Source organism: Vigna unguiculata, chromosome 4 (genome assembly GCF_037176805.1).
Source record: "Vigna unguiculata cultivar grain cowpea cultivar isolate G323 ecotype 2 chromosome 4, ASM3717680v1, whole genome shotgun sequence".
Taxonomy (NCBI): domain Eukaryota; kingdom Viridiplantae; phylum Streptophyta; class Magnoliopsida; order Fabales; family Fabaceae; genus Vigna; species Vigna unguiculata.
This window is the reverse complement of record NC_140795.1, coordinates 4,117,749-4,135,575: the sequence shown is the minus strand read 5'-3', so window position 1 is coordinate 4,135,575 and position 17,827 is coordinate 4,117,749. Positions and strand designations below refer to the sequence as shown.

Genomic DNA, 17,827 nt, shown 5'->3' with positions numbered 1-17,827 from the left:
GTCATAGTTGAACGTCTGGGCCCTCTGCATTTATTTCCGATTTAAATACGGAGAATGCTGACCATTATCCTTATCACACTTGTTAAAAAATCATTAACGTGTAAGGGTAATATTATTTACACATTGAAAATTAAAATAATTAAATATATTAATTAAAATAATATAAATACATATTACAACCTTTTTAAAGATGAAAATATTTTTTTAATTTTTAGACAATAACTTTTTAATACAAAATAAGAACTTTGAAATTTTTAAAGTCTTTACTCAATTTGATATCTTAGTTGTTTCTTTTTTTATAATTTCAGATGTTCAACATTATTTTTCTTTTCCTAATTTTTCTATTAATTTAAAGTTTCTTATATTTAATTATATTTAATTTTTAACAACATTAAAATATATTTATTTTATTAGTTAATTGTTTTTTAATTTTTATTGATGAATATTAAATAAAATATTAAACACTCATGTACAACATTTGTGGACATTTTTATCCTTTAATTAAAATAAAAGTACATTAATAATTGTTAAGTCAAATTTTAGTAAATATCACACTTAATTATGTATTTTTGTAAAATTTTGTGTATATTAACTATCTTTAACCGGTATCTATTGATTAGCAAGACCCTTGAAATATATATATATATATATATATATATATATATATATATATATATATATATATATATATATATATATATATATATATATATATATATATATATATATAACTGATGTACTTTTAAATTTCAAGGAGATAATAAACTCACAGTATTTTTGAAAAGTGAAATTGTTTTAATTTCAATAAAGTATTATTTATATAAAATTTATTATTGTTTATTTTCATCCACATGATATAATATTAATAATCTTATAATAGTCATTCTTTTTTATGAACTAATATAGATTTCAAGAATAATAAATTATAAACACCTTTAAATCTTCTTCTAAAATTAATTTTATATTAATTATTGAATATATACTTTGTATATTTTATCAATTTATCTGGATAAAAAATAATATATTTACATTGAAATTTCTATTAAGAAAATTAATGAATAAATTTCGGGATTTAGAGTCGGATTTCAACTTATGTCCAAAAGATTTATTTATCTAACTATTCTTATACTATTGTAATAGACCAGAGCTAATATGAGACCCCTTTTCAATTAAATTTTGTTTTAAGAGACGGTTGGGTCTGACCTCTTAGAAGGCCTAGGGTCAGCCTATTATGGGGACCCCCAAGACTCCTTCCAGTTCTACTAAGCTCTCACTTGTCTCTTTTCCTAAAAACATATCTCTTCCCTTTCTCAAACTGTTGAGCAGCAGCTCTGTTCGGGCACAAGTTCTTGCCTCCTCAAGTTAGCGAATATTCTTTACTCGGAACTGCCTGAATTCGAATCTCCATCTTCTTAATCTGTTCTGGAACTGTGTTGCTCTCCTTGGGTCCTGTTTTTGTTTGGCTAAGTTTGACTAAGATAAAGGAAGCTAGGGTTTACGTTTTTAAATTATTTTGCTCATTTCTAGATTGTTCTTGTGTTTTGGTGCTTGAATGTGGTGGTTGGTCGTATGAAAATGTATGGTGTGGGTGTGTTTCTGGTTGAACAAGTTGTTGAATGTGTGAACAGGTGAGAAACCTGCTAATCTCGCCTAAGCGGGTGACCCTCGCCTAAGCGAGAGTAGCAGGAACTCACCCCTGGTTCTAGCACGGGTTGTCGCTTAGGCGACTGATGGTGTTTTTGAGCGAGAAGTGGTCTCGCTTAGGCGAGACGATGTCGCCTGAGCAAGAACTCGCTGGAACCCTACAACAGCCCCTGTCGAACTCTCGCCTAGGCGAGAAGGGCTCGCCTGAGCGAAAGGTACCCTTTCACCTGGGCGAGGACCTTTAGCTTGCGCAAAAGTTCTTGGCAGAAGTTGTTGTGTTGGCTGATGTGGCTCCATGCTTGTGTTAAATTATTTTTTTTCCTTGCTCTTAGTATGTGGCCATGCTTGATATGAATGCTTGAATGGGACTGAATTCAATGTGTCATTATGAAATGAGCCATGACTTGGTTGGATTGAATATTGGTATGTCTTTGAAAAGTATGAAATGGAGAACATGATGTGTTGGGTTGGTGGTGGATTGACATGAGAATTGTGTGATTGAGATGGCATGTGGAATGTGTTGGTAAAGGAGTTTCATGGGAAACTCTTGGTGATGTGTGTGGTTAGTGTATACCTTGATATAGGAGATGTCTGGATAAAGGAAGGTATCCTGAACTCTAACAATTGTTCACGCTCACATAGAGTATAATAATTGATGTGGTGAGAGTGGCAGGACGTCCTAGTCTTGGGACATATTGGCCCAAGACATTAGAGGATTAACCTTGTGTGTGGTTGGGTGATAACCCCTTGCGTCTAGACTCTGCAGAGTTTAGAAACCAGCACAGGTGCATACTTCCTTTAGAATTCTATATTAAGAGTATGATCCGGATATTGAGTCGAAGTGTTTTGCATTTGTTTGTTTCACATGATTTGGGTGCCTAGTGCTTTATTTGTTGATAACCTGCCTTATCTTTTGCTTGCTCTATAACATGTTAAAAATATTTTTCTCTAGCTTACCCTTTCTTTTGGTGTATATTTCTTTGCTTGGTTTTCCTTTTTGCAATGATCACCAATACTATTGGTGTGAGCAGATGCGGAAATCCCTGATGGTTCTCAAGGTGGTGACGATGTTGCGGTGTAGGGTGATTCCCATGGTCTGGGTTGTGACTCACTGTTGAGTCTCTTTTGAAGAACTCTGTGTTTAGTTTAAAATTGCTTGCTCTATGAGCAGTCTTTTGCAAGACATTAGTACTCTTGTGTTAAGTTTTATGATATTGTGGTGTGCCTAAGCTTTTAATACCAGTATACTATGGATAACGGTAATAGTTAGTACATGTATATTTCATGTCATGTGCTCTTTTACATTATAATTATGTGATGCTTAATTTTAGGAGATTACTCTATTAGAAATGGGATGTCACATCTAAAATTTTAAATTTATAAAATAATGTTAATAGTTTCTTTTGTCAATTAATACAAACTAATATAACACAATTTGATTTAAAAACTCAAATATATGTGTGTGTGTTTGAGATTTATAAAAATAACACAAAATTAAGAAACTCTGATGGTACTTTCTTGGAAACTACCATCGTGACTTGGATCATTGACTCCAAAGTTACATAATTATGTAATAAATAATTGCATATTCATTGAAATTTTTGGTTGGAGAGTCTTAATAACTAAACTGATCCTATATGAAGCCCAGACACGGACACGGACACGGACACGGGGAAGCGTCTAAATCGAAAAAATGTAGGACACGGACACGGATATATATATATATATATATATATATATATATATATATATATATATATATATATATATATAACAATTACAATTCATAGTCTAAAAAATTGAAAATTAATATTTATATAAAAAACAATCCACCAATTATACTTCATGATCTAATAGAAATCAAGATAAACAATTATAAAAGAAACAAAGTCTAGCAAAAGAAAAACAAAAAAAAACGTAAGTAAATCATGATGTTTAACTCTTATATTTGTTCATCTTCATTGAAAAATGCTTCTTCTAATTCTGGTTCATCAAGAGATAGGCTAGCAATCTGAAGAATTTCGCTGTCTTCCAATGAAAAGTCATCTCCTACAATATCCCACAATTTAGTTTCCTCTTCTCTATACTTTGAAGAGTTTCTTGAGAGAAGACGGAGATTACTATGGATAAATACTAAATCTTCTGCCCTTTTGGGAGTCATCTTATTTCTTTTCAAAGAATGTATAAAAGAGTAGGTACTCCAATTCCTTTCACAACAAGAAGAAGAAGAAGGTTGTCCAAGTAGCTTAAGAGCTATCTTTTGAAGTATTGGTGCCTGAGATCCATGAATAATCCACCATGATTTTGCATCCATTTTAGTTCTATCCCTTATAGCGTCGGGATCTGCAAAATCTTCTCTTTCATTTGAAAAGTTTGCAAACTCTAAATTTGCTTGTCTCCTTACATCCACATCATCAAAGTACTTCATAAAACATTTTTTCCTTTCATGAGTAAGTTCTGCATCTTCATGTGGGGCAACTCTTTGTGAATCTTCACTTAACCATTCATCACTATAATATCTACAGTATTAAAGAACATAAGCATAAATTAACATAATATTATATATTATAGATACGACATATACAAAAAAATATATAATAATAAAATAATTTAATAGTATAATTACCTTGGATTTAAAGAATGAGCAAGACAATGAAGAGATGTGCTACTCTTAGTCCAACGATCAATTAATACTGAGTTTACTGCCTCAAAAAAAGATGAATGTTCAACTTGTGCCTTTCCTTCATGTTGGTATATGATCTTCCTCACATCTTCAATCATTGAATCCCACATCTCATACACTAAATGAAGAGTAGCCATATCCGTATCTGTTTTTCTGATAACATCATAAATAGGGGCAGTAAAAGCAAGTATATAGTCAACCTTCATCCACCAATTATCATTCAATAAAGTTTCTTTGACTGTTCGTGCATTATCAACATTATCCTCTTTGTAATCAGACCATTCATTACTAATTACCATCTGTTGGAGTCCTCTTTTCAAGGTTCTAAATCTTTTAAGCATGATGATGGTTGAAGCAAATCTCGTTGGAGCAACAGAAAGAAACTTCAATGAATTGAAGTTATTAAACATTGATAATCTCATAGAGTGCCCCATAATGAAGTTTTTAATAAATGTAGCATCATCAGCAATCTGTGAGATCCAATAAAATTCTTCATAAAGATCACTATTTCTTTCTGTATTTTTTGCCGCACAAATATTTTTCAATGCAAGATTCAAGGTGTACACTACACAAGGAGTCCAATATATTGAAGAAAATTCTGATTCTATGATCATACCTGCTGCCTTACATACTGCTGCATTGTCTGTGATAATTTGTACCACGTTTTGTGGTCCAACTTCCATAATTACATCTCTCATGTGTTTGGCAATAAAATCCTTGTCTTTTGTCTCACCAGATCCATCTATTGCTTTCAAAAACATTGGTCCACTCTCATTGATAGCCATAAAATTGATAAGAGGTCTTCTTTGAGGGTCGCTCCATCCATCGCTAACAATTGTCACACCTTTTGGCTTCCATGAATTCTTTATAGGTTGCAGAAGATTTTCTACATGAGCTCTTTCTTTATTAAGCAGTGGACCTCTCAATTTATTATATGATGGTGGTACATATCCACTAAGGTTAGAAGTATTGGCAGCGTAAGAAAAGGCACTCCTATAATAAGGACTTCTTGCGAGATGAAATGGTAATCCTGAAGAATAAAACATCCTTGCAATTTCACAATCAAGAGCATCTCTAGCTTGAATGTTGAAAGAAGCTTCTAGAGGACCCTTAAGTTTTTGGTGAACACCACCACTGCTTGTCTGCTTTCTTTCCTCAGATACAGGTGGTAGAGAGACCTTTTTCTTCTTTGAATTTTCAATTTTCAAAGTTGCTTCATTATCCAATCTTTTAAGCTCAGCAAGTTTTGTCGGATTCACTTTTGGACAAACTCTAACCCCTTCTCCCTTAATTTTTAAGAGATGAGCTCTCACTCGAGTGTAAGATCCATTAAATTCAAAATCACACAAAGAACAGTTGACCATATAATTTCCACCACCAGGAGTTTTTCTTATCTTTGTAAAATATCTCCAAAGGGGTTTTGTTTCATCTTCTTGTTCAATAGCTTGATTAGGTCTACTCATCTTAATTTCCTATAATAAAATAAATTGAAAATACAAAATTTACTTAATATTTAAAATTTAAAAATAAAACCAAAGTATATAATTTAAATAATTTTTATACATAATATATTTATAAAATTAAATTCAAAATATAAAACTTATAGTTTTATATTTATAATTTAAATTATAAAATAAATTAAAATTATGTAATGCATATGTATTGAAATTTGAAATTAAAAACTAATAAAGTATCATGTATAATCTAATAATAATATAAAATATAATTATCTATAAAATATAATTATTTATAAAATAATATATTTTTAAAGTAATGTTAAATTATTAAATTATTTTATATTGTTAAAAGAACAAGGAACATAATACTCTCACATGTATAAGTTATAGCAAATATGATGGATGCATAGAATGACATTAAGTATTAAAAAAGTTAAATTATTAGCATTTAATGGATGAATTTAATAAGTAGAAGAAAAAGAGAGTGTGGATAAAATTTAATATAGAAGGCAAAGAATTTAATAGATAGAAGGAGAGAAGACGTAAAGAGTACTTACCTTTTTCTACACACTTCTTCTTCTCAGTATTTACTTTTTTCTCCTGCTCAAAATATATCTCTTTTTATTCTTCTATCCGAGCTTCTTCCTTCTTCCTCTAAGAGCTTTTTTGCAATGACTATGTGTTTCGCTCACTAAATCTCAACGTTTCTTTTTTTTACCTCTAACTGATTTCTTTTTCTTTGTATATTTTGTAAGTCTCTGTATGTATTTATAGAACATGTATAAGGTTTTTGTTATTAAAAGATGAGATATAAAAATATTTAAATAGATATATTTGATGATTATTTTGTTAAAATTTTTAGTTTTAATTCTATATAATTTATTAAGATTTTCAGTTAAGATTATTTATATATTTATCTTTATTTTTTTATATATAAAGTAATTTATTTATATTTATTTGAAATATGGAACATGTATATAGTAATTTATTTATATTTATTTACGTATAAAAAAAAGAAAGATGTTATAGATTAAAATTAATTATAATATAATATATTATATAATAATAAAACAAGTTGAAATCTCTTTAAATAAAATATTTTAAGAAAATTTTAGATAAAGTGAAAACTGAACAGATGTATTTCTTTTCAGATTTTTTTTTGTTTTGCTTAACTTTCCCTTTCCTATCTTCTATCTTCCCTTCCTCCGCGGGATCTCCAATCCATCGATGAAAACCTCCCTTCGCTGGTGGGCGTTCTGCAAAGCGTGGGCGCCGGAGAGTGCTGGCACAAACATGGCAGCTTCCTTCACCACCTTCTCGACATATATCGCATTCTGACCCTCTGGAAAGCCCCTCACTCCGTCTGCCTCTGCGGTCTCTTCCACTCGCCATCTTTGACCCTTCAACTGGCCGTGAAGTCGTTCGCGGCCACGTGGGCCACCAAGCCGAGGCTCTCATCCACCTGTTCTGTGTAGTTCCCCGGCAGCCTCTCATCCACGACGATCTTCTCTTCCACTACTCCGATCAAGAACTCGTGCAACATCTTGCAGAGTCAGAGAGAAGGCCGTGTCCGGCAAAAAAAAAGCTTCCGACACCGCGCTGTGTGTGCTTCCGGCAAGTGTCCGTGTCCGGTGCGCCTCCGCGGGGAAGCGTGGCTCCGACGCCGTGTCGGAGCTTCATACTGTAACATCACCTTCCCAAGCATTCATGTACGATGTGTTCATCAATTTCAGAGGCTCAGACACACGCCAAGGTTTTACTGGCCATCTCCGCAATGCTCTTCATGACAGTGGAATCCACGTTTTCGTTGATGATGAGGGCATTCAGAGTGGAAACAAAATAACACCAGAACTCAAGAAGGCAATTGAAAAGTCCAGGATTGCCATCACTGTGTTCTCAACAAACTATGCTTCTTCTTCCTTCTGTTTAGATGAACTTGCAATCATTCTTGACTGCTCCAAAAGGAATGGACTATTGGTGTTGCCTGTCTTTTACAAAGTGCCTCCTTGTGATGTCAGACACCAGCAAGGAAATTATGAAGAAGCATTGGCCGGACTAGAGAAAAGGCTTCTGGAGGAGAGGCGCCACCATAGCATGGAGAATTGGAAAATGGCACTGAATGAAGTAGCTGACCATGCTGGCTTTCCTTTCGAGGATGGGTATCCCTCTTTGCCAATCTTTGCAGTTTTTGTTGATTAAATTTCACTTGTGAGAGTGGTCTCTTTTAAATTCTAAGAAAACATTTTTTATGTTGACATGTGTGTCAAGACATCGATAGATATACAACACATGGCTTTTAACTTGACTTGGTTAAACTTTTTGTTTGAAGCAGAAAAGAATATGAGCACGAGCTTATTGAGAAGATTGTTGGGCGTGTCTTCAGCTTCATTAATAATGGTGAAGAAAAGTTACATGTTGCTGATTACCCAGTTGGACTAGGATCACAGGTGCAAGAAATAAGGAAGCTTTTGGATGCTAGAAAAAACGATGCTAGCGTCAACATGATAGGGATCCACGGAATGGGCGGTGTAGGGAAATCAGCACTTGCTCGCGCAGTTTATAATTTGATCACTGATCAGTTTGAAGGTTCGTGTTTTCTTCAAAATGTAAGAGAAGAATCAAACAAACACGGGCTAAAACACATTCACAGCATCATTCTTTCAGAGGTACTTGGAATGAAGAAAATCAACCTAGCAAGTGAGCAACAAGGAATTTCAATAATAAAGAATAGGCTCAAGCGAAAGAAGGTTCTCTTAGTTCTGGATGATGTAGACCAGCACAAGCAATTACAGGGAATTGCAGGAAGTCCTGATTGGTTTGGTCCCGGCAGTATAGTTATCATCACAACTCGCGACAAACAACTTCTAGCATCTCATGAGGTTAAAACAACACATGAGGTGAAGGAATTGAATAAGGAAGATGCTCTTAAGTTGCTTAAATTCAAAGCTTTTAGAATGGAAGACGTTGATCCAACTTACACGGAGGTATTAAATCAGGTAGTAACTTATGCTTCTGGTATTCCACTGACTTTGGAAGTAATAGGCTCCAACTTGTTTGGAAAAAGTGTACAAGAATGGGAATCTGCTATCAAACAATACAAAAGAATTCCTAGTAATCAAATCCTAGAGATGCTTAAAGTAAGCTTTGATTCATTGGGAGAAGAAGAGAAGAGCGTTTTTCTTGACATTGTTTGTTGCTTCAAAGGGTATAAATTGTCAGAGATTGAAGAGAAACTTCGTGCTCTTTATGATAACTGCATGAAATACCATATTGGGGTGTTAGTTGAAAAGTCTCTCATAAAGATTAATCATGATGAAAGAGTTACATTTCATGACTTGATTGAGGACATAGGTAAAAGAATTGACCGTCAGCAATCACCAAGAGAGCCAGGGAAGCGCAGGAGATTATGGTTACAGGAAGATATAATTCAAGTTTTAAGAGACAACTCGGTGAGTGAGAGACTGATGAATGCTTTGGTTTGTCATGCTTTTCTTTTTTTGCATCAGTTGTCTTTTTTACTATACTATTCTAAATTTGTCTCAATACTTTAATTAATGTCTTACATATACTTGTATTGTGGTTGATTCGGGCTTCCTGCTCTAACAGGGAACTAGTGAAATCAAAATTATCTGTCTGTATTTTCCTATATCCGACATCCAAGTAGTAGAATGGGATGGAAACGCTTTCACGAATATGAAAAGCCTTAAAATACTTATTGTTAGAAACGGTATTTTTTCCCAACATATAAGTTATCTACCAGAAAGTTTGAAGGTACTAGAATGGCGTGCACAGGTATCCTTCTGATTTTCATCCAAAGAACTTGCCATATGGGAGTTACGTAATGGTTCCATCACATCATTGGAGTCTGGTAGCTTATTCAAGGGAAGTTTGAAGAATACATTTTACTCATGTCTCAAATTAATAAATTCACTGTAAGTTTATTGTTACTGATATTCTAGAGGTTATGTTTCCATGTATTGTTAGTGGTATTCAAAGATCTCACTTCTTATACAATAAAGTTTGTACTCATTTTGCAGTATAGTTCAAAAATAAAGTAAAAATAATAACATACTACATAGAACTTATAATAGTATTTTCTTACCACTAATTCACAATCCAGTGGTATACTGAAACACCAAATTGAATTCAAATATATATTGTTCAAGAAAAGAATTAGTCACGTGCCACAATTGATCACTCTGCTTCTAATACTTTTTTTTTCTTCTTCCATTTATACCGATCAAAATAATTTCAGGTAAAATGAGTTTATATGATAAAGTATGATACGAGATAATTTACCTTTGACATTAATCGTACCACTTAAAAACTTTAACTCCATCGAACTTCACACTATCATATAAAAATATACACTGTTTATGTTGCACAAATAGAATGTGTGAATCTTGCGAGTTCCCTTATGTTTTCCATATTTTTCTTATATTTATGGAGAGGTCTCAAGATATAACAGCATTAAAGTGGAGGATTCAAGAGAGGTCAGCTTGATGAGTGGAAAAGTCCTAATCTTGGTGCAACCAAAGCACTCAATATTTTAAGCTTATACAGAAAACCATGTAATTAAATTCGGACAATATTCAAATGAAAGTTTCTCCACACTTGGAAGCCAGATATGTCAGGTATCTTGGTTAAACATTTGCATTTGAGAATTTCAAAACTCTTAGATTCACCAACTTCTGCAATGAAAAACGAAAGAAAGAAGAATTCAATGAATAATCTTACAGCGGATTATCAATTTACAAGATAAGGAAAATGCACTCATTAAACTTGCCTTCAATAAGTTTGTCAACTCAATTGTCGAAATACTACTGCAGGGTAACTTGCATAGGGCAAGTTCCTTTGGATGAAAATCAGATGGTAAACTATTTGACGGATATCTCCACCATTCAAGCACTCTCAAATTATCTGGTAGATATTCTGGACCTTTCGAAAAACTACCATTTCTAATAATAAGTGTTCTGAGGTTCTGCATATTCTGGAAGGCCTTTCCATCCCATTCTACTACTTCTTCTTGATCAAATATGGGGAAATCCAGACATATGATTTCAGTTTTGCTAGTTCCCTGTTAATGCAAAAGACATGAACCAACCACAATACAAGCATGTCTAAGACTTTAGTACAAATATTTAGGGAGAAATATTACAAAAGAAAAAACAACTATGATAAATCAAACCATTCATGAATTTCACTCACCCTGTTGTTTTCTAAAACTTCTCTAACATCTCCCAGTAACCATAACCTGCTACGCTCACCTGGCTCTAACAATGATTCCTGTCGGACAATATCTTTACCCATGTCCTCAATCAAGTCATGCAATGTAACTCTATCATAACAAGGTTTTGTACCATGAATAAGCTTTACTAGAGATTTGTCAACCAATATGTCAATGTAACACTTCATGTTCTGACCATACTGAGCTTGAAGTATATCTTCGACCTCTGCCAATTCATATCCTTTGAAGCAACAAGCAAAGTCAAGAAAAACACTCTTTTCTTTTTCCTCCAAAGAATCAAAGCTTGCTTTAAGTATTGTTTCAACCGGATTATTAGGACATTTTTTTAATTTATGGATGACTGGTTTCCATTCTTCTACACTTTTTCCATACAAGTTGGAACCTATTACTTCCAATGCTAATGGAATGCCAGCAGCAAAAGTTACTACATGATTCAGGAGATCCTCATAACTTGGATCAAAGTAATGCTTTTTAAAAGCTTTCCATTTAAGCAATTGAAGAGCATCATTGTTATTTAATCCCTTCACCTCATAAGTTGTTTGAACATTATGGGAGGCTAACAGCTGTTCATCTCGTGTTGTGATTATGACTCTGCTGCCAGGACCAAACCAATCAGCTCTTCCAACAACTGCCTGCAATTGCTCCTCCTTGTCAACATCATCTAGAATCAAGAGAACCTTCTTTTTCTGAAGCCTACGTTGTATCACTGAAATTCCTTGTTGCACACTTGTTAACTTCATGTCCTTTTCTCCAAGTAAATTCAGAAGAATGATGCTTTGAAGGTATTGTAACCCATGCTTGTTTGATTTTTCTCTCACGTTTTCAATAAAACATGAAGCATCAAACTTGTACGAAATCAAATCATTATAAACTTCTTTGGCAAGAGTTGATTTCCCAACCCCGCCAATTCCATGAATCCCTATCATGTGGACACCACCATCACATCCAGCATCCAAAAGTTTCATTACATCTTGCACTTTTGACTCTATTCCGACTGGGTAATGACCAGGATTAATCTTCTTGGAGACCCACTCCACAATCTTCCCAATAAACTCATATTCATATCCATTCCTGTTTCGAAAAAATTCTAGTTAGTTTAAAGTTAAAGCCTTGCATGATGTCAAGGTTGACAAAAATTTATTTTCTCTTCTAATTTTAACACCAAATCATAAATCCAAGTGAAACTTAATCTCATTTGAAAATAGAATACTGGCAGGGTGGGTACCGATGGTCGATGTGAAAGAAAAACAACTTAGCTACTTGATGAAGAAGCATCTTCCATTTCAACAACTTTTCCATGTCATGCTTGAGCCTCTTCTCATGTTTAGTCAAGGCTTCTCTAAAACTGTCTTTCTGCAATTGCACCAGTGTAGGGTCCACATAATAAAAGACTGGTAAAACCAGAAGTCTTTTTCTCTTAAGGCAGTCAAGAATGGTTGCAAGTTCATCAAAGCAACAGGTGGAAGAAGCATAGTTTACAGAAAGCACAGTGATAGCAATCCTGGACTCTTTAATTGCTTTCACAGTTGTTGGTGTAATCTCCTCTCCTCTCTGAAGGTTTTCATCATCAATGAAAGTGTGGATTCCACTGTCATGAAGAGCTTTGTAGAGATAGCCCGTAAAACCATAGCGTGTGTCTAAGCCTCTGAAGCTGAGGAACACATCGTAGCTGAATGCATCTGAACTTGACTCCAGTCCAACAGAATCATATTGATTTAAAGCAGATTCCCATTCTTCTTCAACACAATGGAATGCAAGAAGCAAAAGTTACAACATGATTCAATTTCTAATCTAAAAGTAACCGCAAAAGATCTTGAAGACTGATATGAGTTCCAAATAAAGTCAAATCAACAAACTAGTTTGTTTAAAATCTCTTTCTTTAATCTCCGTAACGCTAGTCATATTCAGGTTGTGTCAGATCATGTAGCTTGTAATGATAGAAACGGAAACAAAATACAAAGAAAAAAAAACTTTGAAACCTGTGGTAAATCTCTGAAAGTTCTCAAGACTGGAACAATTTGAAAGTTCTAGTATTTCAAGAGAGTTTAAGTTTAGAGGTGGAAAACTAATAAGCTTGCTGCAACCAACAACCCTCAATATTTTAAGTTTAGTCAGAAAACCAACTGAGTCGTGAACTGTAATTAAATTCTCACACTCTTTAAATGAAAGTTCCTTCAAATTTGGGAGATCAGATACATCAGGAATGTGCGTCAAAATTTTGCAGTCGTCAAAACTCATGACGGTTAGATTCTCGAACTTCTGCAAAGAAAATAAAGGAAAAAATAAATAAGAACCTAATGAATAAATTTAAAGTTAATTACGTAATTTTCAAGATGATGAGAATATACTATTTAAACTTGCCTTCAATAAGTTATCCAACGCAGATGGTAAACAATTTGAAGAAAATCTGAACCATATCAATGCTCTCGAACTTCGAAGAAAATGATTGAAAAACTGAAATTTTTTATGAAGTTTTTGGAGGGTTTTCATCCTCTTGAAGCTGCTTGCATTCCATCCTTTTATTCTTTTTCTGACAGATTTGGAGAAATCAAGATAGTTGAATTCGCTTTCACATATTCTCTGTCAATGCAAAAGGCTCGAATCAACCACGATAAAAGTGTAATACAAGCATGAGGTGAGAGTGTGATAGATAGTGAAAAAAGATTAAGATAAGAAACCAAACATTCATGAGTCTCACTCACAGTGTTATTCGAAACATGAATCACATCTTTATGTAACCATAATCCACTGTTCTTCCCCGGCTCTTTCCGTAATTCCTCCCAGGCAATCCTTATACACATGTCCCTTACCAAGTCATGCATTGTAAGTCTATTATCAAAGTAATCATACTTCAACAGAGATTTTTCAACCAGCATGCCAATGTGATGTTTCATGCTACGACCATAACAAGCATGAAGTATATCTTCAACCTCTGTCGGCGCATATACATTTAAGAAACGAGCAATATCAAGAAAAACACTCTTCTCTTCTTCCTCCAAAGCATCAAAGTTTACTTTAAGTATACTTAGGATTTCCATTTTGGGAATCATTTCATATTGTTTGACGGTGGTCTTCCATCCTTCTGTACTTTTTCCGACCAAGCTGCCTCCTATTACTTCTAAAGCCAGTGGAAGGCCAGAAGCATAAGTTAGAAGACTATTCAAGACTAACTCATACTCTGGATCAACCTTTTCATTCCTGAAAGCTTTCCATTTAAGCAGCTGAAGAGCATCATTATTATTCAATCCCTTCACCTCATATGTCATAGTAACTCTATGGTTTTCCAACAATTGTTTGTTCCGAGTTGTGATGATGATTCTGCTGCCAGGACCAAACCAGTCACATCCTCCAGCAACTGCTTCTACTTGCTCGGGCTTGTCAACATCATCCAGAATCAAGAGAACCTTCTTCATCTTCAGCCTACACTTTATCGTAGAAATTCCTTGTTGCATACTTGTAAAGTAGATGTCCTTATCTCCTAATATCTGTGATAGAAGGATGCTTTGCAGGTGTTTTAACCCATGTTTGTTTGTGTTTTCTCTCACGTTTTCAAGAAAACACAATCCATCAAAATTCTCACCAGTTAAATCATTGTAGACAGCTCGAGCAAGTGTTGTTTTCCTATCCCACCCATCCCGTGGATTCCTATCATGTGAACACCATCCTCAGTTCCAAAATCTAAAAGTTTCCTTACTTCTAGCACTTGTGAGTCTAGTCCAATTGGGTAATCCGAAACATGTGTAAAAGAATCACGAATAATCTTGTGATAGACATCCTCAGCAATTCTCTTAATAAACTTGTATTCATATCCAACTCTGTTTCAAACAAAACAACGTTGAAACTAAAAGCCTTGTATCCATATATTGCCATGGTTATCAAATATTTATTCTCTCAAACTTATGCAATACAATGAAAGTTCATGTATAAAGATTGGTAAGGTGGTGTACCCGTCTTCGAAATGGTAGCCAGACAAGTTAGCTACTTGACGCAGAGCCATCTTCCATTTCTGCACCTTCTCCATATCTTTGAACCTTCTCTGATGCTTAGTCAATGCTTCTCCATAACTCCCTTTCTGGTGTCACACATCTGAAGGATCCACCTTATAGAATACCGGTATAACATGTAGCCCTTTATTCTTGCAGTTAAGGATGACTGCAAGTTCATCCAAGCAGAAACAGGAAGAAGCATAGTTTTGAGAGAGCACAACGATGGCAATCCTAGACTCTTCAATTGCATTCAGAAGCGCTGTTATTGGTACCTCTCCCTTCAGAATCATCTCATCATCCATGAAAGTGTGAATTCCCCTGTCACGGAGAGCTTTGTAGAGATTGCCAGCAAAACCATAGCGTGTGTCTCCTCCTCTGAAGCTGAGAAACACATCATAGGTGGATGATGCAGCCATTAGAGTAGGGGTTAGTATGATTATGGATCGATTGGTTGGTGTGTTGGAAAGGAGAATCAAAGTTGAATAAACGTGAACTAGATAAACTCAAAGATTAAGCGGATAACATCAAGTTTTCAGTTGACTTTACGCTAACATATATTACAACGTATAAATAAATTATCTTAATTAGACTACCTTGAACTTTTCATAGTATGATTATAAGGTGGCATTTTGTCTCTCTCACTGTCAGTTTCAATTGTTTTTTTGTGGTGGTTTATCACTTTCATTATTGGATTGTTTTAGGAAGTGTTAAAAATCCAAGTATGAGTTTGAGCACCATGATAAATAAAAATGAGAAAGTTAAACGATATATATGGAAGAAGAAAACTTCTAAACTCATTATTTGAATGTTTCTGGTTCAGAGGTGATGTCATAGTTCTTATTTAATTTGACTCATAACTTAACTTATTGGTGTCAAATCTTTGTATTAAATCTTCCTTGAAAAACCCAACAAGATGTTCAAATGTTCAGGGTGGTTTGGATTCAATTTCGTTAATGTTTAAGGGAAAGTGGAGGTGGCTAGATGTAGTAGCAAAAGAAGCATGGTGGATTTTGTTTCATTTACAAACTGATACACTTGATCATGAATGGGAGAAAAAGAAAAAAGCAAGGTGGATTAATTCTTTTTTCAATTTTAAGAAAAAGAAATTAAAGAAAAGTTAAAGAATGGGAGAATTCAAGAAGAAAAAAGATTCAATAATAAGAACTAATGTATTGAAGAAGAAATAACTCAAGAAAAAGAAAGAATTAAGAATTCAAAAAGAAGAAAGGGACTAAAAAGGAAGAAAGATACGAAGAAGAAAAAAGACTTAAAGCATTTAAGAGGGAAAAAACAGAGAAAAATTCAAGAATAACTAAGAATTCAAGATGAAGAAGAAGAAGGGAGAACAATGTTTAACATTTCTGCTGCTGCAAACATTATCTTTTGTTTGTCAATCACGTTAGTATTTTATATTTTTTTGTTATTCTAGTGCTAGTTATAATAAGACTTTTGGAACAAAAAATTGTAAAATGAAAGTTCTTGAGTTGTAGTAAAAGGATAAAAAGTATGAGAAGAAAAGAAAAAGAATAATAAGATGGGGTATGAAAATAAAACACTGGTTTCCTTCATTTACAGTTTCACACCTGATTCTCACCATGCAACACCAGGAATGAAGCAAACAACATCCAATAGAATTCCTACTCAAACCAAAAAGGAATTATTCTCAACCCAAAGCTAAATGAAACTTTGATATAAAAGGAAACTGAATCACAATTCTTTTATTCATTCAATCCATTTCCAGAACTTCTTCTAGCAATAGAAAAATCTCAACCAAAAAGGAAGCCACAACACTGCAATGGAAATCAATGCTGCTGAAGCTGCTACTAATCGCTCCTATGAAGATTTTGAACCTTATTGCAAATGGCTTACACAGGAAGGACAAGCCATTCTTGAGATTCATTTGAAGGGTACCTGTTAAATTTCCTTTTTAGTTTGTACAACTTATGGTGTCCCTTTTTCCATATTTGATAATTTATGAATCACTTGATAGTTTTTCCAAAACATTCACATCTATAATCAATAAAAAATGAGAAAGTGTGATATAAGTTTATTCTAATATTATGAAGAGTTGTTATAAACTAAAGGTGTTACATTTTTACAGGCTTCAAAAAAGAGCAACTTAAGGTTGAAACCGATAACTGGGGAACACTAAAAATTTATGGAGAAAGGCCTGTGAATGCAAGCAATAACAAATGGTGCCGTTTCCACAAAGAAATTAAGATCTCAATAGGGAGTGATACGAATGCAATTCGTGCAAAGTTTTCTCATGGCCTTCTCTTCATTGCCATGCCTAAAGAAGCAGTAAAGGAGCTTTTCATTTATGGTGCAGAAACAAGAAACAGAACAAATGCTATTAAAGTGGCAATTGGAGTAGTGTTTGTGGTGGCACTTGGGACTTACATAGCTAGAAGAGTATATAATGATGAAAATCTTCAGTTAATTAGCTAGAACGTCAAAATTGAAATGTGGGATGTTAAAAAATCAGGATATGTATTCTATGCTGATAATGCATAGCAGAGGAATGTTTGCTTTCAGAATGGTTTTCTGTGGCAATGAGAAAAAGTGAGTAAGGTGTTCATATTTTTATGTTTTCTTGTAACATATACATACCTTCGAAGAAGAAGAATAATAATAATAATAAAGTGTGCTTTGGATCACACAATACACTCATGTTTTGGTGGTGATTCTTACATAGTCCGTTAATAATAATAGAGTAGCTGTAAACATCAGGAATTACTTCCATTTGGGTCATAGCATAGAATCATGTTTAGCATTCTTCACCTCATTATCTAAGTAATAACCATTCATT

The 17,827-nt window shown here is 33.9% G+C and overlaps 3 protein-coding genes and 3 pseudogenes across 6 annotated transcripts in view; 2 read left to right on the top strand and 4 right to left on the bottom strand.

The window, feature by feature from the left end:
* LOC114181896 (protein SUPPRESSOR OF npr1-1, CONSTITUTIVE 1-like) overlaps positions 1-13,831 on the bottom strand; it is a 33,072-nt pseudogene extending 19,241 nt beyond the window's left edge. Inside the window, exon 1 of the transcript XR_014994585.1 lies at positions 13,735-13,831. The product of XR_014994585.1 is annotated as a protein SUPPRESSOR OF npr1-1, CONSTITUTIVE 1-like (transcript). The remainder of the gene's footprint in view (positions 1-13,734) is intronic.
* On the bottom strand, positions 3,394-7,176 carry LOC146886659 (uncharacterized). The gene is made up of 3 exons (XM_085672583.1): positions 6,958-7,176; positions 4,271-5,799; positions 3,394-4,163 (listed from the first exon to the last, which is right to left on the bottom strand). Exons 1-3 carry the CDS (start codon positions 7,174-7,176, stop codon positions 3,587-3,589), a joined length of 2,325 nt encoding a protein of 774 aa, XP_085528709.1. The 3' UTR covers positions 3,394-3,586.
* LOC114181901 (disease resistance protein Roq1-like) lies at positions 6,942-9,813 on the top strand (annotated as a pseudogene). Its single transcript, XR_014994177.1, has 3 exons — positions 6,942-7,943; positions 8,117-9,233; positions 9,391-9,813. The product of XR_014994177.1 is annotated as a disease resistance protein Roq1-like (transcript).
* LOC114181902 (disease resistance protein Roq1-like) lies at positions 10,505-12,103 on the bottom strand. The gene is made up of 2 exons (XM_028068557.2): positions 10,993-12,103; positions 10,505-10,861 (listed from the first exon to the last, which is right to left on the bottom strand). The coding sequence occupies exons 1-2, from the start codon at positions 11,995-11,997 to the stop codon at positions 10,505-10,507; spliced, it is 1,362 nt and encodes a 453-aa protein (XP_027924358.2). The 5' UTR covers positions 11,998-12,103.
* On the bottom strand, positions 12,936-15,545 carry LOC114181900 (disease resistance protein Roq1-like; annotated as a pseudogene). Its single transcript, XR_014994176.1, has 4 exons — positions 14,980-15,545; positions 13,735-14,847; positions 13,394-13,612; positions 12,936-13,291 (listed from the first exon to the last, which is right to left on the bottom strand). The product of XR_014994176.1 is annotated as a disease resistance protein Roq1-like (transcript).
* A 1,197-nt stretch (positions 15,546-16,742) lies between these two features.
* Positions 16,743-17,680, top strand: LOC114182466 (inactive protein RESTRICTED TEV MOVEMENT 2-like). Its single transcript, XM_028069341.2, has 2 exons — positions 16,743-16,925; positions 17,120-17,680. The coding sequence occupies exons 1-2, from the start codon at positions 16,814-16,816 to the stop codon at positions 17,464-17,466; spliced, it is 459 nt and encodes a 152-aa protein (XP_027925142.2). The 5' UTR covers positions 16,743-16,813; the 3' UTR covers positions 17,467-17,680.
* Positions 17,681-17,827: the final 147 nt, after the last annotated feature.

Excerpts from the sequence above, each read along its gene's own strand:
- LOC146886659 (XM_085672583.1), bottom strand. The coding sequence starts at position 7,176 with ATGGCGAGTGGAAGAGACCGCAGAGGCAGACGGAGTGAGGGGCTTTCC. Across the intron at positions 5,800-6,957 it reads TAGAAGATAGGAAAGGGAAA|GAAATTAAGATGAGTAGACC; the intron begins GTTAAGCAAAAC and ends ATTTTATTATAG. Across the intron at positions 4,164-4,270 it reads GCTCATTCTTTAAATCCAAG|ATATTATAGTGATGAATGGT; the intron begins GTAATTATACTA and ends TTAATACTGTAG.
- LOC114181902 (XM_028068557.2), bottom strand. The coding sequence starts at position 11,997 with ATGAAACTTTTGGATGCTGGATGTGATGGTGGTGTCCACATGATAGGG. Across the intron at positions 10,862-10,992 it reads AAGTTTTAGAAAACAACAGG|GGAACTAGCAAAACTGAAAT; the intron begins GTGAGTGAAATT and ends TTGCATTAACAG.
- LOC114182466 (XM_028069341.2), top strand. The coding sequence starts at position 16,814 with ATGGAAATCAATGCTGCTGAAGCTGCTACTAATCGCTCCTATGAAGAT. Across the intron at positions 16,926-17,119 it reads TCTTGAGATTCATTTGAAGG|GCTTCAAAAAAGAGCAACTT; the intron begins GTACCTGTTAAA and ends ACATTTTTACAG.